The 23,451-nt window shown below is 46.1% G+C and overlaps 1 protein-coding gene across 1 annotated transcript; it reads right to left on the bottom strand.

Moving 5' to 3' along the window:
- Window positions 1-1,896: 1,896 nt before the first annotated feature.
- Window positions 1,897-19,249, bottom strand: LOC143935002 (urotensin-2 receptor-like). The gene is made up of 2 exons (XM_077458557.1): window positions 19,025-19,249; window positions 1,897-6,877 (listed from the first exon to the last, which is right to left on the bottom strand). The coding sequence occupies exon 2, from the start codon at window positions 6,787-6,789 to the stop codon at window positions 5,674-5,676; it is 1,116 nt and encodes a 371-aa protein (XP_077314683.1). The 5' UTR covers window positions 6,790-6,877; window positions 19,025-19,249; the 3' UTR covers window positions 1,897-5,673.
- Between the last annotated feature and the right edge of the window lie 4,202 nt (window positions 19,250-23,451).

Below are 23,451 nucleotides of genomic sequence, written 5' to 3'. Positions count from 1 at the left end.
AAAAGGTGAAAACATGTATTTTATTAAAATATTTAGAAATAGTTCATAAATGTATTTAGTTGTTGATGACACACATTGCTTTTTAGCAAATGTCATTCGATAAGGGTTTACATCCACTTTAAGAATAGCAACAAAAATTTTTTTTTTAAACATTTAAAAAAAAAAGTAAAAAAAATAAATAAAAAATGAATAACATACTTTAAATAAATAAGAGAAAAAAACAAACAAATACAATTGATAAATAAATTCATAAAATAAAAGTTAAAAAATAAACTGATAAATAATTCCATAAATTAAATAAAGTTATAATAAAATAGAATAATAATAATTAAATAAATAGGTAAATATATCAAATAAATCCATAAAATAAACGACACAAATAAATCCATAAAAAAATAAAATTATAATAAAATAGACCAATAATAAATATAAATATTTATAAATATATAATAATAATAATAATAATAATATAAATATCCCACACCCACCTAACTGTCCCCGAGCCACCCCCATCAAATCATTTTCTGCAACTATTACCTTTTGTACCACCACCCCCTCCCTTTAGAATGTAAGCTATACGAGCCGGGGGCCCTCCTGTCCCTTTTGTATTGTACTGTAATTGTGTTGCCCCCCCTATACATTGTAAAGTGCTGCGTAAACTGTTGGTGCTATATAAATCGTTAATAATAATAATAATAATAATTAATAAATAAATCCATAATATAAATCAGCATAAGGTTCGACCCCTTCATAAATTTGATAACCTATGCGGTCCATTCAGGGGCGGACTGACCATTCGGGTGCTCGGGCACTGCCCGAGGGCCCCATGCCACTAAGGGGCCCCATCAATAAAACAAGGTACAGTATGTAAAAATCTGTGTGTTTTTTTTTTTTTATCCTAAAATGATAGCTGCCCCGCCTCTCCAGTAGCTTTGTGTGTGTGTGTATACTGTGTGTGTATATTGTGTGTCTGTGTTTGTATACTCTATGTGTGTGTGTATACTGTGTGGCCCCATAATCTATTGCCTGGGGGCCCCATAATCTTCTATTGCCCGGGGGCCCCATAATCTCCTATTGCCCGGGGGCCCCATAATCTCCTATTGCCCAGGGGCCCCATAATCTCTGATTGCCCGTTGGCCCCATAATCTCCTATTGTGCGGGGGCCCCATGAGTTGTCAGTCCGCCCCTGGGTCCATTGCTGCATGGTGGACACTCCAGGCCTGAACCCAGTAGAATTAGTGATGGATGGGGTTACTTATAGGCCAGGTTAGGGCCATTAGTTTACCGTTTGTTGACATATGATTAAAAGGCCAGTGCCTAAAAGGTTTGACCTTATATTATACGGTTTTGGTAAATCTGAAATCTGGTCTAATGTCCCTGAATGCATTTGATAAGAAAAGGAGGTTAACGTTCCATTTTTTATTTATTTTTTATTTCGTTTTTTAAGTTTGTACCGCTGTTTCAAAATAATGGTGCAGTGTATGACACTAAATGTAAATGCTTGCGGTATAGGTGAAGCTGTCTTGGAAATGTTAAATGTATAATGCTTTTGTGTTTCCTGTTTTATTTCTTAATAAAACGTTTCTGATTTAAAAAAAATAAATACAATTAATTAAATCAAATAATAATAAAAATAGAAAAAAAAGTAAAAATAAATAAATAAATAAATAAAACATAATAATAATAAAAATTGAAAAACACAAAAAAATAAATAAAATAAAATAAAATAATAATAAAAATTGAAAAACACAAAAAAATAAATAAATAATAATAAATGATTAAAATAAATTGGACAGATGATATGGATTTCCATTTGGATAATAGCAAGTGTTGAAAACGCAACCATTGCCTGAACCTTACTCGGAACACCCAGAACACACCGAACCAACAACCAGATAAAGACACACAGTCTATAAGATTTTAATCTGTTTAAAATGATATGTTGTACAATAATCTGTGTATTTTTTCAGGTTTATAAAGTGCCGACTTATTCCACAGTGCTGATTGGTTATCCTATGAGGTGAGCAGCCTGCTGAGCTGATAAAGTGTTTCTAGTGAGAAATAAAGTGCTTTTTTTTTTTTTTGCTTTTTTTTGCTATCTTACAGTGAGAACTGAGACGGGTCAGGGGGGAGCAGTTGGCTCCGCAACAGAATATGCTAATGAGCAGACGCCTGCTGAGCGGGTAAGCATCAAATATAACGTCTTGGCACACCGGATGGTGACACGGTACATCGCCATGATTGGAACTGCTGGGCCCCCCGAAGGGTTAACACTTAAGCTTATAGCAATGATGGATCTAATTCCCCTTACGGAAAAACCATGCAGTACCGTAGAGAAGCGATGAGCAATTAATGGCATTACAACATTCAATTATATAAATGCTGATAAACTCTCCAATGGGACTTCCAGTTCCATTTATTGCCAGGAAAGGAGCTCTTGGATTTGCAGCAGTCCCTGTATTTGTATTCGTATTTTGGAGGAATCTCTCTAGATTTTTGTTGCATCGTCATTTTTAAATGTACACTAGAGTAGGGTCTATAACCTCTAGCCCTGTACTCTTTTTCCTCTTGCTCTCTGTGCAAAATATGTATTAAACAGCTGGAAGGCTCTGGATGGAACTGGGTGTCACTTGGGGGGGGGGGGGCTCTGTGCACCAGACTTGGTTGCCCTGTAGGGAATGAGGTTTTTGATGGAAGTTGGGGAAAACATTGAGAGATGGGGATCCTGGAGAGGACTGGGGGTCTAAAACCTCTAGCTCCATGCACTGTTTCCTCTATGTCCATGCAAAATATGTATTACACTGCTGGAAGCCTCTGGATGGAACTGGGTGTCACTTGGGGTGGGGGTACTCTGTGCATCAGACTTGGTGGCTCTGTAGGGGATGAGGTTTTTGATGGAAGATGGAGAAATGTTGAGAAATGGGGTTCCTGGAGGGGACTGGGGGTCTAAAACCTCTAGCCCTATGCTTTTTTGTCTCTCTATGTCCATGCAAAATATGTATTACACTGCTGGAAGCCTCTGGATGGAACTGGGTGTCACTTGGGGGGGGGGGGGGGCTCTGTGCACCAGACTTAGTTGCCCTGTAGGGGATGAGGTTTTTGAAGCTGGGGAAAGCATCGAGAGATGGGGATCCTGGAGAGGACTGGGGGTCTAAAACCTCTAGCTCCATGCATTGTTTCCTCTCTATGTCCATGCAAAATATATATTAAACAGCTGGAAGGCTCTGGATGGAGCTGGGTGTCACTTGGGTGGTACTCTGTGCACCAGACTTGAAAGCCCTGTAGGAGAGGAATTTTTTGATGGAAGATGGGGAAAACGTTGAGAAATGGGGTTCCTGGAGAGGACTGGGGGTCTAAAACCTCTAGCCCTATGCTTTTTTGTCTCTCTATGTCCATGCATAATATGTATTAAACTACTGGAAGGCTCTGGATGGAGCTGGGTGTCACTTGGGAAGAGGGGGGGGGGGTAGGGGGGGCTCTGTGCAGAAGACTTGGTTGCCCTGTAGGGGACGAGGTTTTCGATGGAAGACGGGGAAAACATTAAGAAATGGGGTTCCTGGAGAGGGCTGGGGGGTGTAAAACCTCTAGCCCTATGCGTTTTTTTACCTCTCTATGTCCATGCAAAATATGTATTCAACTGCTGGAAGGTTCTGGATGGAGCTGGGTGTCACTTGGTTTGGGGGGGGGGGGGGAGGCTCTGTGCACCAGACTTGGTTGCCCTCTAGGGGATGAGGTTTTCGATGGAAGATGGGGAAAACGTTGAGAAATGGGGTTCCTGGAGAGGACTGGGGATCTAAAACCTCTAGCCCTATGCGTTTTTTCCTCTCTATGTCCATGCAAAATATATATTAAACTGCTGGAAGGCTTTGGATGGAGCTGGGTGTCATGGGGGGGGGGATCTCTGTGCATCAGACTTGGTGGCCATGTAGGGAATGAGGCTTCCATTGGAGAATAGGTAAAACTTTGGGAAATGGAGTTACTGGAGAGGACTGGGGGTCTGAAACCTTGCCTATGACAGGTTTGATTTAAAGAGTACCAGCCAGTCCTTTTATAATAATTTTGAGCCCCAGATGTCTGCTAACACTTGAGTTAGTCTCATCTCTGCATCCATCTAATTTTAATATCGCTCTATTACGAAGATGTCAGTTTTCCTGAATTTGGTCCTAAGCGCTGCCCCCCTCATTGTTCTTTCCAAAACCCGAGAGACAAATGTTTAGTAACAAAGTGTAATTAGTATCCACAGGGCCAACAGAAGCTTCTTTCCCGGCTAAAGAAGATAAAAGGGAGACTTCTTGATTTGATTAGGACAGTCATGGGTGCAGAGCCAGTCATGGGTGCAGGGCCAGTCATGGGTGCAGGGCCAGTCATGGGTGCAGGGCCAGTCATGGGTGCAGGGCCAGTCATGGGTGCAGGGCCAGTCATGGGTGCAGAGCCAGTCATGGGTGCAGGGCCAGTCATGGGTGCAGGGCCAGTCATGGGTGCAGGGCCAGTCATGGGTGCAGGGCCAATCATGGGTGCAGAGCCAGTCATGGGTGCAGAGCCAATCATGGGTGCAGAGCCATTTTTTCAAAAGAGATCTGCCTTTATCAGTATAGGAATAAAATTAGTTTCCTCGTCCTTTAGCAATATTTTTTGTATAGAATGGAAGTTTCGTTCCTGTTTAAATGAGGTAAACACAAAGGTCCATAGATATCTAGATCTTGTAGGTAACTTAGAAGTTCTTCCCATCCTGAAAGCTACTGCAAGTCTACGACCACGTTCAGCATTCTACTCCACGAATGCCCAGTGAATGGATTTCCAGTAGAGCAGGGACCAATTGGACAAAGGTGTTTTGTGGAGCGGAGAACATCTGGACAGTTCTGTTTGATGTATCCAATGCTTGGGACCATACAACTCTCATTTACAACACTGTGTATGGTTTGACACACAAGGTCAGCTCGCAGATCCATTAAGTCTCAGTGGCTTAAAGCTCCCTTGAAGGCACGAGATAAAGTTTGGACCTCCATGTTTGTCAGTCAATGGCTGTTTTGACTGACCACATCACGACTGGCTTGTGCTACGTCTGCTGGAACGCCATCAAAAATATCCTGTTAAGTAATACTCAACCAAATCTTAACTGAAAAAAAAAAGTTAGGAGCAAGCCATTGAGGTCTAGTTGAAACCCAAGAGTCCCTTGGAGTCTGGAACCCCAAACCGAGTCCTTTTCATGATAGAAAATTAGTAAACATTAACCAAAGCTGGTCACTTTTTTTTAGCAGCACCAACGTTAAACAAAAATGTTTTTTATTTTAGTAGATCACGACCATGAACATATGGAAGATGGCACGGAAAGTCTCGTAACAGTTGGGGATAGGAAGAAGGTTTCGAGAATGTAGCCATGTTGACATCTCCAATTTTTAGAAAAGTCATAGAACATGGTGCGATATCACAAGTGAAAATCTCATCCATGTTTTTATACAACGAACTGCTTCTCCATTGTCTCCTAGCTATGGTCTTTCCTTGGCATCAGTATGCAAAAAGAACACTTGAATATCCTTTCTGCAAGCATCATTCATTTACAAAATTCAATCTATACCAATAAAACATTTACAATATACAAGCATTGGGATATTTGGGGGCTGTTTGGCACATGGAGGTTCTTACTAGTCCCTGTGAAATCTTATTTTAACGTTCTTAAGAACTGTTGTTGCCCCCGGGACACTGAGCCAAAACAAAGCTCTCGGTGCACTGTTGGCTACTGGTGGACATGGATCTTCCCGACATCCTTTGGAAACGGTTCCTGAAGTAACCACTGTTGCTCCATGACCTCTGTCTGTTCCTCAGGTATTCCTTGTAGTTCTTGGTGAGGAGGGTGTACAAGAATGGGTTGATGCAACTGTTACTGTAGGTTAGGCATGTGGTTATATAATTGATGTTCCTGTTGGCTTTGGGGGAAATGGGAAGAGATTCATAGTACTGGACAAGGAGTTGCCAGATCCAGAAAGGGAGGAAGCAGGCCCAGAAGACCAGGACAATAGTGAAAATTAAATACAGAACTTTCTGGTTGGGCAACCTCTTGGTCTGCTTGAAGGAGGCAGTTTGTGACACCCAGTATGTCCTAGCCAGCCTAATGTACAAGTAGCCTATGATTAGCCCCGGACCTACTATACTTGTACAGAAAAGCACTGTTAAATAGACCCTGTAGGACATCCGACTCCACATGGGCAGACAAATGCTCTTGTTGTCTTTTTGCACCAGCTTAATCATGATCAACATGGGCAAAGTTAGGAGTAGTGATACTAGCCAGACAACTATTGCAATGCACTTTCGGTAGCTCTTCGATCTCTTGACCGTGTCCAAGGGCTTCAGAACTGCAAAATAGCGTTCAGTGCTCATAATGGTGAGGGTGAAAATACTGGCGTGCATGGTCAAGAAGTCCAAGCTGAAAAGGATACGGCAGCCGACGTCTCCAAAATACCATTCCTGGATGAAATAAGTGCCCACAATAAACGGGATGGTGAGCAGGTAAAGGAGATCGGCCAAGGCCAAGTTGATGATGTAGATGTACATGGAAGCTGCCGTGCGCATGGATTGACACATCACCACCAAAGTGTAGACATTTCCTGCAACTCCTACGATGCACATGAGGGATAAAATGACCCCGATAGTGAATGTCGCTATCATGTCCTCCATTGCACCTGAGGATGGTGGGAAATCCAAAGTAGTATTTATGGGGATAGTTGCATTGGTCTTCAAGGGCATTTCTGTGGTCATGGATAATCTTCCTTGAGGTCCTTCATGAAAAGACATTCTGTTGTATGACGGTAGATGGTTGCTTCTGCTGGAGGTTAGCTGGAAACCCTTAAGGCACTTCAACTAATGTTCCTCAGAGAACGTTCTGCAAATAATCATCAAAAAAAAAATTGGTCAATTATTGCATGTTCAGATGCATACAGTCAGTGCCAGGTCACACTAGCGCGATGCCAGACATCGCATGTAATTCGCAGCGCGCGGCTGTTCACATTACATGCGATGTCTGTGCGGGTGCGATGTCAGCCTTACAGATAGTATGGCTGATATCGTGCCGCATTCGGTCCAAACACGCACAGGACCCTTTTTTCTGTTCGGACCGGAATCGGATCGCATGTGTGTTCACACATATGCGATCCGATTCACGTCCGAACTGTCAGTTCGCAGTGCGATATGCGAGCTGAAATGGGGGTGTTGTTAACATATAATGACACTCCCCAGCAGATCGCATATGGCAGTGTGAGCTGCCGTACGTGTCAAGTGCGATGCGGGAATCCGCAGTTGATTCGCAGGATTCTCGCATCGCACTAGTGTGAACCGGTGTCTTGTCATATAACGTCCTCCATCCGATAGTGTCCGCTGCGTACTGCACATGCGCAGTACACAGCAACACAGATTCTGAAAATTGCAGAGGATGAACGGCCCCTGCGCCGTGAATCCAGGTTCTATCCCCACTGTCCAAGTGGACACAGATTAGGAATAAAAAAGAACCAAGCGCAGCGAGGCCAAGCCCGAAGCGTGGCGAGCGAAGCTCGCCCGCGAGGGGCCCTCTAATATTCACAACCCTATGTCCGCTTGGATGGTGGGGCCACCACCTCCACTCACGGCGCAGGCGCCGTTCAGCTTCAGAGATTTTCTGAAGCTTCGTCTGCTCCGTACGGCGCATGCGCCGTACGGCCCGGACACTATTTGATGGCCAGACACTATACGGCAGAACACCGGCACTCAGGGATGGACTGACAACTCATGGGGCCCCCTGGCAATAGGAGATTATGGGGCCCTCCAGGCAATCAGAGATTATGGGGCCACACAGTATACACAAACACACACACAGTATACAATCGAACAGTATACACAGACATGTTTCTATTGGCTGAGAAGGTACTGGAGAGGTGGGGCAGCTATAATCTCTGGATTTTTAGATCAAAAGGATGTCGGTAAGGGACATTTCAGAGACAGACGTAAAAAAAAAATTTTTTTACATACTGTCCCTGGTTTTACTGAGGCTGGCAACCCTGATGGGGCCCCCTAGTGGCATAGGGCCCTTGGGCAGTGCCCAGGTGGCCCAATGGTCAGTCCGCCCCTCCATACAGTATACCTTACTATATGAGTCTAAATGTCTTTAGTTGATATCGTAACCTAGTAAACTTTTTTAGATCAGTGTTGGGCATTATAAGGATAGACGTGGCTCATTTTTTAAACTTTCCTTCTAAAGAGCTCTTTGGTATCTTTGGTTGGTCAATTTCTCCAACACCTACAGAGAGACAGAAAATCCTTCAGTTAAAGTAAAACGGGAGACACACTATCTATGCCTATCGGCAATATAACCAGTTCTATCATTTATAATGGCAGAGATGTTTAGATATTTCAACTTTAATTCCTACCAATTTTTCTCACTATATAAACTTGGCACGACTTCTAATATACAATTAAGCTAAACCTGCTGCTCTCGATACTTTGTTGTCTATGCCCGCTTTGTAGATCATTGGGGGCCAGTGGGAGTCATGTGGTGTCGTTCCCCCTCATCTACAACATGCTGAGGAACAAGAGTATCCAACCACAAGATCCCCTTCTTTTGTACCGTATGTGGCTGCCTGTTAAGCCGGCCATAGACAAAGCAATTTTCTGTCCTGCAACCTCAAGAAAATAATTGATTTCCCCATCAATACAGTCAGTGTTGATGGGGAAATCCCCCCCCCCCACCCCCCATGGAGCCATTGCGTTCTTCCGGTGGGGGGTTTAAAAGGGAAGCCGCCTCCGCCAGAAGAACACAGTGATTACTGCTAGCGATTATAATAGCCGCTATCAATAATCACGTGTTAAGCATGACAGGTAGGGATGAGCCAAACACCCCCCTCCCCCCGGGTTCGGTTTGCACCAGAACCTTCGGAGGGACCAAAAATTTGTACGAACTTTAGAACCCTATTAAAGTCTATGGGACTCGAACGTTCCAAATTAAAAGTGCTAATTTTAAAGACTAATATGCAAGATATGCAACAGACAACACCAGCAATAAGGGGGGTCTTCAGGTGTACACTGTGCTGGAGGCACACAACACCCACTAACTCCTGAAGATGCCTGAGAAAAGAACACTGTCCCTGCCTATCTTGCTCTTTCCCTGCATGCCGAAACACACTACACAAGGCCGCTACGCTGGCGGCCTTATATAGTGTGGGGCGTGTACTAAACCCCCTGATCACCAATGTAAGGAACATTCTTCCCACTGATCACCAATGTAAGGAACATTCTTCCCACTGATCACCAATGTAAGGAACATTCTTCTCACTGATCACCAATGTAAGGAACATTCTTCTCACTGATCACCAATGTAAGGAACATTCTTCTCACTGATCACCAATGTAAGGAACATTCTTCCCACTGATCACCAATGTAAGGAACATTCTTCCCACTGATCACCAATGTAAGGAACATTCTTCTCACTGATCACCAATGTAAGGAACATTCTTCTCACTGATCACCAATGTAAGGAACATTCTTCCCACTGATCACCAATGTAAGGAACATTCTTCTCACTGATCACCAATGTAAGGAACATTCTTCTCACTGATCACCAATGTAAGGAACATTCTTCCCACTGATCACCAATGTAAGGAACATTCTTCTCACTGATCACCAATGTAAGGAACATTCTTCTCACTGATCACCAATGTAAGGAACATTCTTCTCACTGATCACCAATGTAAGGAACATTCTTCTCACCGATCACCAATGTAAGGAACATTCTTCTCACCGATCACCAATGTAAGGAACATTCTTCTCACCGATCACCAATGTAAGGAACATTCTTCTCACCGATCACCAATGTAAGGAACATTCTTCTCACTGATCACCAATGTAAGGAACATTCTTCTCACTGATCACCAATGTAAGGAACATTCTTCCCACTGATCACCAATGTAAGGAACATTCTTCCCACTGATCACCAATGTAAGGAACATTCTTCTCACTGATCACCAATGTAAGGAACATTCTTCTCACTGATCACCAATGTAAGGAACATTCTTCTCACTGATCACCAATGTAAGGAACATTCTTCCCACTGATCACCAATGTAAGGAACATTCTTCCCACTGATCACCAATGTAAGGAACATTCTTCTCACTGATCACCAATGTAAGAAACATTCTTCTCACTGATCACCAATGTAAGGAACATTCTTCTCACTGATCACCAATGTAAGGAACATTCTTCCCACTGATCACCAATGTAAGGAACATTCTTCTCACTGATCACCAATGTAAGGAACATTCTTCTCACTGATCACCAATGTAAGGAACATTCTTCCCACTGATCACCAATGTAAGGGACATTCTTCTCACTGATCACCAATGTAAGGAACATTCTACCCACTGATCACCAATGTAAGGAACATTCTTCTCACTGATCACCAATGTAAGGAACATTCTTCTCACTGATCACCAATGTAAGGAACATTCTTCTCACTGATCACCAATGTAAGGAACATTCTTCTCACTGATCACCAATGTAAGGGACATTCTTCCCACTGATCACCAATGTAAGGGACATTCTTCCCGCTGATCACCAATGTAAGGAACATTCTTCTCACTGATCACCAATGTAAGGAACATTCTTCCCACTGATCACCAATGTAAGGAACATTCTTCTCACTGATCACCAATGTAAGAAACATTCTTCTCACTGATCACCAATGTAAGGAACATTCTTCTCACTGATCACCAATGTAAGGAACATTCTTCTCACTGATCACCAATGTAAGGAACATTCTTCCCACTGATCACCAATGTAAGGGACATTCTTCTCACTGATCACCAATGTAAGGAACATTCTACCCACTGATCACCAATGTAAGGAACATTCTTCTCACTGATCACCAATGTAAGGAACATTCTTCTCACTGATCACCAATGTAAGGAACATTCTTCTCACTGATCACCAATGTAAGGAACATTCTTCTCACTGATCACCAATGTAAGGAACATTCTTCTCACTGATCACCAATGTAAGGAACATTCTTCTCACTGATCACCAATGTAAGGAACATTCTTCTCACTGATCACCAATGTAAGGAACATTCTTCTCACTGATCACCAATGTAAGGAACATTCTTCTCACTGATCACCAATGTAAGGAACATTCTTCCCGCTGATCACCAATGTAAGGGACATTCTTCCCACTGATCACCAATGTAAGGAACATTCTTCCCGCTGATCACCAATGTAAGGAACATTCTTCTCACTGATCACCAATGTAAGGAACATTCTTCCCACTGATCACCAATGTAAGGAACATTCTTCTCACTGATCACCAATGTAAGGAACATTCTTCTCACTGATCACCAATGTAAGGAACATTCCTCTCACTGATCACCAATGTAAGGAACATTCTTCTCACTGATCACCAATGTAAGGAACGTTCTTCCCACCGATCACTAATGTAAGGAACATTCTTCTCACTGATCACCAATGTAAGGAACATTCTTCCCACTGATCACCAATGTAAGGGACATTCTTCTCACTGATCACCAATGTAAGGAACATTCTTCGCACTGATCACCAATGTAAGGAACATTCTTCCCACTGATCACCAATGTAAGGAACATTCTTCCCACTGATCCCCAATGTAAGGAACATTCTTCCCACTGATCACCAATGTAAGGAACATTCTTCTCACTGATCACCAATGTAAGGAACATTCTTCTCACTGATCACCAATGTAAGGAACATTCTTCTCACTGATCACCAATGTAAGGAACATTCTTCTCACTGATCACCAATGTAAGGAACATTCTTCTCACTGATCACCAATGTAAGGAACATTCTTCTCACTGATCACCAATGTAAGGAACATTCTTCCCACTGACCACCAATGTAAGGAACATTCTTCCCACTGATCACCAATGTAAGGAACATTCTTCCCACTGACCACCAATGTAAGGAACATTCTTCCCACTGATCACCAATGTAAGGAACATTCTTCTCACTGACCACCAATGTAAGGAACATTCTTCTCACTGATCACCAATGTAAGGAACATTCTTCTCACTGACCACCAATGTAAGGAACATTCTTCTCACTGATCACCAATGTAAGGAACATTCTTCTCACTGATCACCAATGTAAGGGACATTTTCCATTGTTCCTCCACGGTGAAAAGGTTGTGAAAGGTTGGGTTAGATACTTATATAAAATTTGCTCCTCATGTCTGATATCACCCGAATAGGTTATAATTAGCCTAAAACACTTTTATATTGATCAGAAATTCAATGTGCACAACAAATATCTGCTCTGAAAGGTCAAATAAAGAAATTCAATGTTAATAAAGCCGGCGACTCGTTACCGTCAGGCTGATTCCTTTCATCAATTCATTTAGCCCACAGAGTGCCCAGGAAGGGAATGCCCGAGGTATAGAGAGGGACCTCACTGACCCGGCATGGGGACGGGTTTTCTCTACCTGGAAGGCTGTGTGTTCCCCACCCTGCCTGGTGACAGCAGTCCCCAAAGATGTAAGTTTACTTTGATTTTTTTTCCTCTTTCTTTTATTTTTTTTTAAGCATTTTACTGTTTCTGAATTTATCTTCTACACCAGCGGTCTCCAAACTGCAGCCTGGGGGCCAGATGTGGCCCCTGGGCTACCTATATGTGGTCATTGGGGCAATATTACAATGTGGCAGTCTGTTCACTTGGCACAGAGGAGTCTGAGGAAATGCTTCCTCTTGACTTTAGCAGACCTATGACAGAATCTGAGCCTGGGGGAGAGGAGACTTGGGAAATGTGTCCTCCTGCCTGTAGAAGACTGATGCCTTATACTCCCGCCCGGGGGGAGAGGAGACTGAGGAAATGTGTCCTCCTGCCAGCAGCGGACTGATGACATCATCTCAGCCTGGGGGGGGGAGAGGAGACTGAGGAAATTATTCTTTCTGCCTTCAGCAAACTGATGACATAATCTCAGCCTGGGGGGGAGAAGAGACTGAGGAAATGCGTCCTCCTGTCTGTAGCAGACTGATGACATAAACTCAACCTGGAGGAGAGGAGACTGAGGAAATGTTTCCTCCTGTCTGTAGCAGACTGATGACATAAACTCAACCTGGAGGAGAGGAGACTGAGGAAATGCGTCCTCCTGTCTGTAGCAGACTGATGACATAAACTCAACCTGGAGGAGAGGAGATTGAGGAAATTCTTCCTCCTGTCTGTAGCAGACTGATGACATAAACTCAACCTGGAGGAGAGGAGACTGAGGAAATTCTTCCTCCTGTCTGTAGCAGACTGATGACATAAACTCAACCTGGAGGAGAGGAGACTGAGGAAATGCGTCCTCCTGTCTGTAGCAGACTGATGACATAAACTCAACCTGGAGGAGAGGAGACTGAGGAAATGCTTCCTCCTGTTTGTAGCAGACTGATGACATAAACTCAACCTGGAGGAGAGGAGACTGAGGAAATTCTTCCTCCTGTCTGTAGCAGACTGATGACATAAACTCAACCTGGAGGAGAGGAGACTGAGGAAATGCGTCCTCCTGTCTGTAGCAGACTGATGACATAAACTCAACCTGGAGGAGAGGAGATTGAGGAAATTCTTCCTCCTGTCTGTAGCAGACTGATGACATAAACTCAACCTGGAGGAGAGGAGACTGAGGAAATGCTTCCTCCTGTCTGTAGCAGACTGATGACATAAACTCAACCTGGAGGAGAGGAGACTGAGGAAATGCGTCCTCCTGTCTGTAGCAGACTGATGACATAAACTCAACCTGGAGGAGAGGAGACTGAGGAAATGCTTCCTCCTGTTTGTAGCAGACTGATGACATAAACTCAACCTGGAGGAGAGGAGATTGAGGAAATTCTTCCTCCTGTCTGTAGCAGACTGATGACATAAACTCAACCTGGAGGAGAGGAGACTGAGGAAATTCTTCCTCCTGTCTGTAGCAGACTGATGACATAAACTCAACCTGGAGGAGAGGTGATTGAGGAAATGCTTCCTCCTGTCTGTAGCAGACTGATGACATAAACTCAACCTGGAGGAGAGGAGACTGAGGAAATGCGTCCTCCTGTCTGTAGCAGACTGATGACATAAACTCAACCTGGAGGAGAGGAGACTGAGGAAATGCGTCCTCCTGTCTGTAGCAGACTGATGACATAAACTCAACCTGGAGGAGAGGAGACTGAGGAAATGCTTCCTCCTGTTTGTAGCAGACTGATGACATAAACTCAACCTGGAGGAGAGGAGACTGAGGAAATGCTTCCTCCTGTTTGTAGCAGACTGATGACATAAACTCAACCTGGAGGAGAGGAGACTGAGGAAATGCTTCCTCCTGTCTGTAGCAGACTGATGACATAAACTCAACCTGGAGGAGAGGAGACTGAGGAAATGTTTCCTCCTGTCTGTAGCAGACTGATGACATAAACTCAACCTGGAGGAGAGGAGATTGAGGAAATGCGTCCTCCTGTCTGTAGCAGACTGATGACATAAACTCAACCTGGAGGAGAGGAGACTGAGGAAATGCTTCCTCCTGCCTGTAGCAGACTGATGACATAATCTCAGCCTGGGGGAAAAGGAGGCTGAGGAAATTCTTTCTCCTGCCAGCAGCAGACTGATGACATCATCTCAACCTGAGGCAGAGGAGATTGAGGAAATGCTTCCTCCTGCCTGTAGCAGACTGATGACATAATCTCAGCGGGGGGGGGGGGGGGAGATTGAGGAAATGCTTCCTCCTGCCTGTAGCAGACTGATGACATAATCTCAGCGGGGGGGGGGGGGGAGATTGAGGAAATGCTTCCTCCTGCCTGTAGCAGACTGATGACATAATCTCAGCAGGGGGGGGGGGGGGAGACTGAGGAAATGCTTTCTCCTGCCAGCATTAGACTGATGACATCATCTCAGCCTGGAGGAGAGGAGACTGAGGAAATGCTTCCTCTTGTCTGATGACATCATCTCAGCCAAGGAAAAATATTCAGCAACAATATTATTTTTCAGGAAACATTCTATCTATAAAAGCCATCTCTGAGCTCCAGTCCAGGATGAAATGATGTCCTCAGTCAGCCGCAGGCAGCAGGAAGCATTTCCTCAGTCCCCTAGTGATCAGACTGCAACATTGTAACTACGTAGCAAGTAAGAAGGTGAGCGGCTGCAGCAGGAGCCGACCTGCGTCAGAGAACACCCTGACCTGGGATCTCAGTCCAGGAAGTAGATGGTGACCCTGGGTGATGCCTGAACAAATATGGTGCTGTCAGGGGCAGTACTGTGATCTCTGTGAGGGGTAATAAATCCCTGGAAGGGTTACACTGACACATTACTGAGCATGTATTTAACATAAAGCTATATATTGGATACAAATTCCGCCTAAAGCATTTAGACAGCTAAGAGTTAAATGAGATTGTGTTGTTATGAATAACAAGCAGCCCTGATCTGCATTGCCGACTATGAGACAAGCCCGGCTGTCCGGCACTGTGGCTAGGCTTGCACCCTGCGACGCCCGCAGGGCAGATGGACACGTCCTGCAGAACGCTGAACCTCTGCCAGGAACACAGCGATTCCCATTGACTTCGGCATTGATGACTTCCAATGACATATTGCTGCGTGATCTTCGCAGCACTTTGCCAGCTCGGTGGCGCGATACGCCGGGGCATGAAGCTCTCCGCCGATGTTTATCTTTCCCCGGCACGCCAATCACATTGCAATAAAAGTAATAAAAGCTGTTGGCAAAAAAATGTTGTGCCCGAGGGCAAAAAGACCCCCCCCCCCCCCCCACTGCCACCTGGAAATATCATAACATACATTTGATACATTGTTGTCAGCATCACTTGCAACAGTTGCACAGCTGCATGGAACGCACAGCAAAGGAATGTAAAGATTTCTCGGCATGCTGGACATTTGCCGATCGCCCCCCTTTTTTTCTATAGGAAGAATCGTTTATCGTGCACAGACCATTGCGCAGTCCGGTAGGTGTGGGGCTGGTTCAAGGGGTGGGCAGGAGATGAAGCTGCCCTGGGCACTGTGGATTCATGTGAGGTGAGGTGGGGGGAGGTGGTGGATGCACCACAGGGAGGGGATTTGTGTTGAAAGGGGGCGGCAGGGGGTAAATATTGTTCTAGGAGGGGAAATTTGGGGGGTTGCTAAGAGTGGTGATTTAGGGGGATTTATGCTGGGAGGGGGGATGGGGGAAGAGGATATGTGCTAGGAGGGGGATGATTTAGGGGGGGGGTTGTGCTGGGAAGTGGGGATTTGAAGTGGGGGGGGATGTGTACTGGCAGGGGAAATTTTAGGGGTAGAGGATTTGTGCTAGGAGGGCTGAATTTTTTTTAGGAGGGGGGATTTTAGATGGGGGGATTTTGGGGACGGGGGGCAAAGAGTGGTCATTTAGGGGGATTTGTGCTGGGAGGGGGGATGGGGGAATAAGATTTAAGCTGGGAGCTGGGGGGGTTGTACTGGGAAGGGGGGATTTGAAGTGGGGGGGGAGAAGATGTGCACCAGTAGGGGAAATTTTAGGGGTAGAGGATTTGTGCTAGGACGGCTGAATTTCTTTTAGGGGGGGGCATTTGAGCTGGGGGGATGGGGAAAAGAGTGGTAATTTAGGGGGATTTGTTTTGGGATGGGGGAAGAAGATTTGTGCTAGGAGGGGGATTTGTGCTGGGAAGGGGGATTTGAAGTAGAGGGGGGTGGGGAGAGGATGCGCACTAGGAGGGGAAATTTTATGGGTAGAGGCTTTGTGCTAGGAGGGATGAATTTTTCTGGGGGGGTTGGGGGATGGAGGGCTGAGAGGTGATATTTCAGCAGGGGGGCAGACCTGTACTGGGAGGAGGGGGAATTTATGCTTAGGGGGTAAGCATGAAGGAAGATTAGTGCTCATGGGGGGAATTCTCGCTGATACATAATGCTCATACTTCTTGGGGGTGGGGGGTTTGGTATGTTTACCGTGGGCTCTAGATGACCTTGTCCCGGCACTGGGTGGGTGTATCCGCCATTCCTTCATGGTTAGGTATCAAGTTTGGGTAGAAGACAGTGCTGGACTGGTGCTGCTAGAGGCTTCTCAATGGAAGGTTTCTATGTGGAGGGTGTAGAGCAGTGGTCTCCAAACTGTGGCCCGGTGGGCCAGATGTGGACCTTCATTTGCCTTTATCTGGCCCTTGGGGCACTATTCCCCCCCACTGATGCCAATGATGGGACACTATTCCTCCCACTGACACCAATGATGGGGCATTGATACAGTGGGGCACTATTTCTCCCATTAAAACCAATGATGGGGCATTGATGCCGGGGCATTTTCTACTTCCACTGGCCACTGGCCCTAAAGTCTGAAGGACAGTAAATTGACCCTTTGCTTAGACAGTTTGGAGACCCCAGATATAGAGGGAATTGTTTCCAATGGGTTGTATCCCTGTTGTAGGTGGTGGCTGATTGGGGTCTAGGGCTGCTACCTTTCTGATACAGACAATGGGGCTGTTACCACGGGCAACACTTGGGTGATTGGAGGGGAGCGCCCGGTGTCCAGAAAAACTGAAGAAGGAGGAAGGCAGTTCCCACCGAAATGCGCTGGCTCTAATTATGCACTTCCACACCAATATGGATTTTATACTCGTTTATTGAAGATGTATGCTTTAACCCTCTCAGAGCCTATCCACTCTCTGAGAAATACAGCCCTGAAGAAGAGAAGAGGCAATTACCCCGAAATGTGTACTTGTATACTTTTCTCTTCAATAAACTTGTATAAAAATCATGTTGGTGTGGAAGAATACAAATAGACCCAACGCGTTTCAGGGGGGGATGCCTCCCCACTTCTTTAGGGCTGTATTTCTTGGAGAACGGTTAGGCTCTGAGCGGGGTAAATATATTTGATCAGCGGGGCTGCAGCATGCATCTTCAATAAACGGTTATAAAAAAAAAAGTGCAACGTTTTTCTGGACCCCGGATGCCCCTCTACAATCACCCGAGTGTTCCCCCGCTGTAACAGCCTCATTGTCTACATGTGAAAGGCAGCAGCCCTAGACCCCCAACCACCCACAACTGGGATACAACCCATCGCAATCAGCTCGTTTCATAGTTAGGTAGGTTGCCCAGGTACGGCAGATCTCAGTGACCCTGATTCAGCACTGACACCCCCCGTAGCACTGAGTCTGTGCTGCACTGAAAGCATCTGCACTCATGCAGACGTGAGTTCACCATGCAGCATGTCTAATGGGATGAACACAATCCATAAGGAAACAAACGCAGAACCATAAAAATAAGTCTGGACGGCGTGCGTTCTACATTCCATACCTGCGCATATGTGTATGCACCCCCCCCCCCCCCAGTGCTGGGACAAGGACATCCAGTGCCCAGGGCAAAGATGCCAAACTGTGCCCCTCTTTAGGGTGCCCAGATCCCTGCAATAAACCATTGCGCTCAGTGCAGCTGCCCCTCCTGCCCACCCCTTGTCCTGACACCCCTCCCCCCCATCCCATTTAGGACAGAGTCTTACTTACATCTGGTCCTGTTGCGACGAATGTAAAGCGTTGCGGTAGTGAATGCGAATCGTCGCAGATGCGCCATATGCATGTAACCAAAGCAAGAATGCAGCAAGGTGCTCCATGAGTGCCAGTGCTATGTCCCCCCCCCCCCCCCCCCCCCCCACCGGGGTCAGAGTGACTGCAGATGACCCCCCATGTTTGCAGACGACAGCAGACAGCAGTCAATGACAGCAAATCCCAGCCAGCAGCGGTTAGGGAAACCCGTCACTGACCCCCCCTGAACCCCCCCCCCCAACTCCTCCAATTTATTCCAAATAGGACCCGAAGCAATGACCTCTGCAGTGAAAAGCCCCAACGCCGGCGCAAAATCCCCGCCGCTTCGTAACACAACATGCAATAATGAGGATGAATGAATGAATGGCCAGAGGGAACCATTATTACCGTGGATGGTCTTTGGAGCTGGGGGGGGGGGGGTTTAACCCTTGAGACCCAACGCCGGGGAGGGGGGTGAACGCAGCAGCTGCGGTCCGTTCAAGTGGTCTGTTCATTATTCCCATCGGTAGAATCCCGGCTTACCTGGGATGCTGAGGGGTCCCAGAATGGGGGAAAGAACTTGTCCAGCCTGTCCTCTGTCTTCTAGGCTGCTGCATGCTGCCAGTCGGTGGCATTTCCAAACCTCCGACCCCTCAGGTTGGCTGAGTAATGCCCCCGGGGAGGTCAATGGAGCATCCGGAGAAGCGGCTTCCTTCTCGGCTGCCGGTGTGAAGTGAAGCTGCTACTTATGGCAGTCAGTTGTAAACTGATATATTCTCACCGGGTACTTTTTATTAATAAACCTCCCGGAGCCCTCCTCCCATCCCTCCTCCTCCTCCTCCTCCTCCTCCTCCTCCTTCTTCTTCTTCCTTTTCTAAATTAAGAAGCAGAGGTAGAGCCCTGTGAGGAGTGAGCAGTCGGGGGTTAATGCTTCCCGCAAATCCCCCCCCCCTCAGTAAATAACAATTGGATGGTTTGGAAGCTTCTCGCCCTGTTGAGCGCAGAAGACGACTCTCCGCCGATCGCTGATTCGCTGCAACGGCTTTTCTGAGTGCGCAACCCGGAGACCCGGACCGCCGTACCCTCTACGTCACTCATAATGCACTCATCTCTGGCAATCTATCTATTCATCTATCTATCTATCTATCTATCTATCTATCTATCTATCTATCTATATATCTATCTATATCTATCTATCTCTCTATCTCTTTCTCTCATTGGGGTCGGTTTACTAAAACTGGAGAGTGCAAAATCCGGTGCAGCTGTGCATGGGAGCCAATCAGCTTCCAGGTTCTTTTGCCAAAGCTTCATTGAACAAGCTGAAGTCAGAAGCTGATTGGCTCCCATGCACAGCTGCACCGGATTTTGCGCTCTCCAGTTTTAGTAAATCAACCCCACTGTCTAATTATCTATCTATCCATTATCTCACACTTTAAAATTTTGATTCAAATAAGCTATTTGACATGTGCGTTTCATTTCGTACGAAACGAAAATTCGTGCGAATTTCTGGAAATTCGTACATTCGTACAAATCCGAAATACAAATTTTTATGCATACGAATTCCCCTACGAAATACGAAATTTTCGTTTAAGGATTTCGGATCTAATTTCATAACGAAAATTCGTAATTGTTACGAAAAGTTAACGAACCTAAAAGTTAAAACCCCCGGGAACTCAGCACAGGGATGGTGGAAACCCCTCATAATGGGCACAGCGGGTGTACAGACCCGGGAACTCAGCACAGGGATGGTGGGAACCCCTCATAATGGGCACAGCGGGTGTACAGACCCGGGAACTCAGCACAGGGATGGTGGCAACCCCTCATAATGGGCACAGCGGGTGTACAGACCCGGGAACTCAGCACAGGGATGGTGGGAATCCCTCATAATGGGCACAGTGGGTGTACAGACCCGGGAACTCAGCACAGGGATGGTGGGTACCCCTCATAACGGGCACAGCAGGTGTACAGACCCAGGAACTCAGCACAGGGATGGTGGGGACCCCTCATAATGGGCACAGCAGGTGTACAGACCCAGGAACTCAGCACAGGGTTGGTGGGTACCCCTCATAATGGGCACAGCGGGTGTACAGACCCGGGAACTCAGCACAGGGATGGTGGGAACCTCTCATAATGGGCACAGCAGGCATACAGACCTGGGAACTCAGCACAGGGATGGTAGAAACCCCTCATAACGGGCACAGCAGGTGTACAGACCCAGGAACTCAGCACAGGGATGGTGGGGACCCCTCATAATGGGCACAGCGGGTGTACAGACCCAGGAACTCAGCACAGGGATGGTGGGGACCCCTCATAATGGGCACAGCGGGTGTACAGACCCGGGAACTCAGCACAGGGATGGTTGGGACCCCTCATAATGGGCACAGCAGCTTCTACCGACATCACTTCCGGTCCTAACCATCACCATACCGAGGCTTGGAACGCACATCGGCAGCTATAGATGGAACAGCGCCTAAGAAACCCCTAAAGCCCCCATACACACGATCGGATGTTGGATGTCAGTACGCTAAATCGGGCAATTGTTGTCGGACTTTCCGCCACTCACCAAAAACAAATCAAAAAAGCACCTTGGTTCCCGCCTGGGTCAACCACTCCACTCATGAGACTATAACTGGGGATTTCCGAACGATGTGCCAGTAATCATTCCATACATCTCCACATTAGGTGATCTCAGGATCTCATAAAAAGCAAACGGCCATCACTGCGCAACACGTATAAAATGTATGTCATCAATAAAATTAGCATAAGAATTTTGCACTCACAAATAAGGTGCCTTTAGACCGGCACTGGATCTTTCCAGCAATACTCTTATGCCCCGTACACACCATCGGACTTTCTGCCAACAAAACCGTGGAATTTTGTCCGAAGGGCGTTGGCTCAAACTTGTCTTGCATACACACGGTCACAGAAATGTTGGCCAACAATTACGAACGTAGTGACGTACTACGTGTTTTTTCAGCTCTTTAGCACCATCCTTTGGGCTCGTTCTGCTAATTTCGTGTTAGTAGAAGTTTGGTCAATGTTGATTCACCCTTTTCTTTTTTGCGTTTTTCATTTAGCGCTTTTCAGTTCATTTCTGAATGGCCGTTCATCAACCAGACATGTTTTGCGGAATCGGAGGAGATAACGTGTTATTTATTATTGGCCTTGAAGTTATTGATCCAAATCCAGTCCAAGAACAGGAGGAGGAGGATTTATTGGACCAAAAATTGGTTGCTTTATTAATGGTGACCAGTTATGTCATATGCCTTTGCTGCGGGAGCTCCAGGAGAATAATCCGGACGAATTTCGGAATTATCTCCGGATGACGGACCTCTGCTTTCACCAACTCTTGGCACTGGTGACCCCCTATATTAACCACTAGCTGACCGCTCCATAGCCGAAAGACGGCTACAGTGCAGTCGTGTTTTTCTGGGTGGGCGTCCATGGACGTCCTCCCAGAATGTTGCTCTCGCACTCCCCCTGGGGAGCGCTCCTGCAAACATCTGTGACCGCTGGGTCGGGAAGACCTGGCGCATCACGGATTGTGGTAAACGCCCGCTGGTAGCGGTAGTTTACCATGTGATTGCTCCGTCAAATGACGGAGCGATCACTTGTAAACAAACCGGCTTCATGTCATGACGCCGGTTCCTCCCACCCCTCTCTGTACCGATCGGTATAGTGGGAGGGGAGAGGCGGACAGATGGCAGCATCGCTGTGGGCACTACACATCCAGCCCACAGCGCTGCTGCCATCTCTCCGCCTCTCCCCTCAGTGCCAATACTCTGCCCATACTGTGCAATACTCTGCCAATAGTGTGTAATAGTCTGTCAATACTTTGCAACACTGCAATACTCTGCCAATACTCTGCCAATACTCGCCAATACTCTGCCAATACTCTGCAACACTGCAATACTCTGCCAATACTCTGCCAATACTCGCCAATACTCTGCAACACTGCAATATTCTGCCAATACTCTGCCAATACTCTGCCAATACTCGCCAATACTCTGCCAATACTCTGCAACACTGCAATACTCTGCAAATACTCTGCCAATACTCGCCAATACTTTGCAACACTGCAATACTCTGCCAATACTCTGCCAATACTCGCCAATACTCTGCCAATACTCTGCAACACTGCAATACTCTGCCAATACTCTGCCAATACTCGCCAATACTCTGCAACACTGCAATATTCTGCCAATACTCTGCCAATACTCTGCCAATACTCGCCAATACTCTGCCAATACTCTGCAACACTGCAATACTCTGCAAATACTCTGCCAATACTCGCCAATACTTTGCAACACTGCAATACTCTGCCAATACTCTGCCAATACTCGCCAATACTCTGCCAATACTCTGCAACACTGCAATACTCTGCCAATACTCTGTTAATACTCGCCAATACTCTGCAACACTGCAATATTCTGCCAATACTCTGCCAATACTCTGCCAATACTCGCCAATACTCTGCCAATACTCTGCAACACTGCAATACTCTGCAAATACTCTGCCAATACTCGCCAATACTCTGCAACACTGCAATACTCTGCCAATACTCTGTTAATACTCGCCAATACTCTGCAACACTGCAATATTCTGCCAATACTCTGCCAATACTCGCCAATACTCTGCAACACTGCAATACTCTGCCAATACTCGCCAATACTCTGCAACACTGCAATACTTTGCCAATACTCTGCCAATACTTGCCAATACTCTGCCAATACTCGCCAATACTCTGCCAATATTCTGCAACACTGCAATACTCTGCCAATACTCGCCAATACTTGCCAATACTCTGCCAATACTCGCCAATACTCTGCCAATATTCTGCAACATTGCAATACTCTGCCAATACTCTGCAACACTGCAATACTCTGCCAATACTCTGTTAATACTCGCCAATACTCTGCCAATACTCGCCAATACTCTGCCAATACTCTGCCAATACTCTGCAACACTGC

Source organism: Lithobates pipiens, unplaced genomic scaffold (assembly GCF_037356315.1).
Source record: "Lithobates pipiens isolate NorthernLeopardFrog02 unplaced genomic scaffold, aLitPip1_a1.2 Scaffold_28, whole genome shotgun sequence".
Taxonomy (NCBI): Eukaryota; Metazoa; Chordata; class Amphibia; order Anura; family Ranidae; genus Lithobates; species Lithobates pipiens.
Note: the sequence above shows the minus strand (reverse complement) of the source record. Positions and strands in the feature narration are given on the sequence as shown.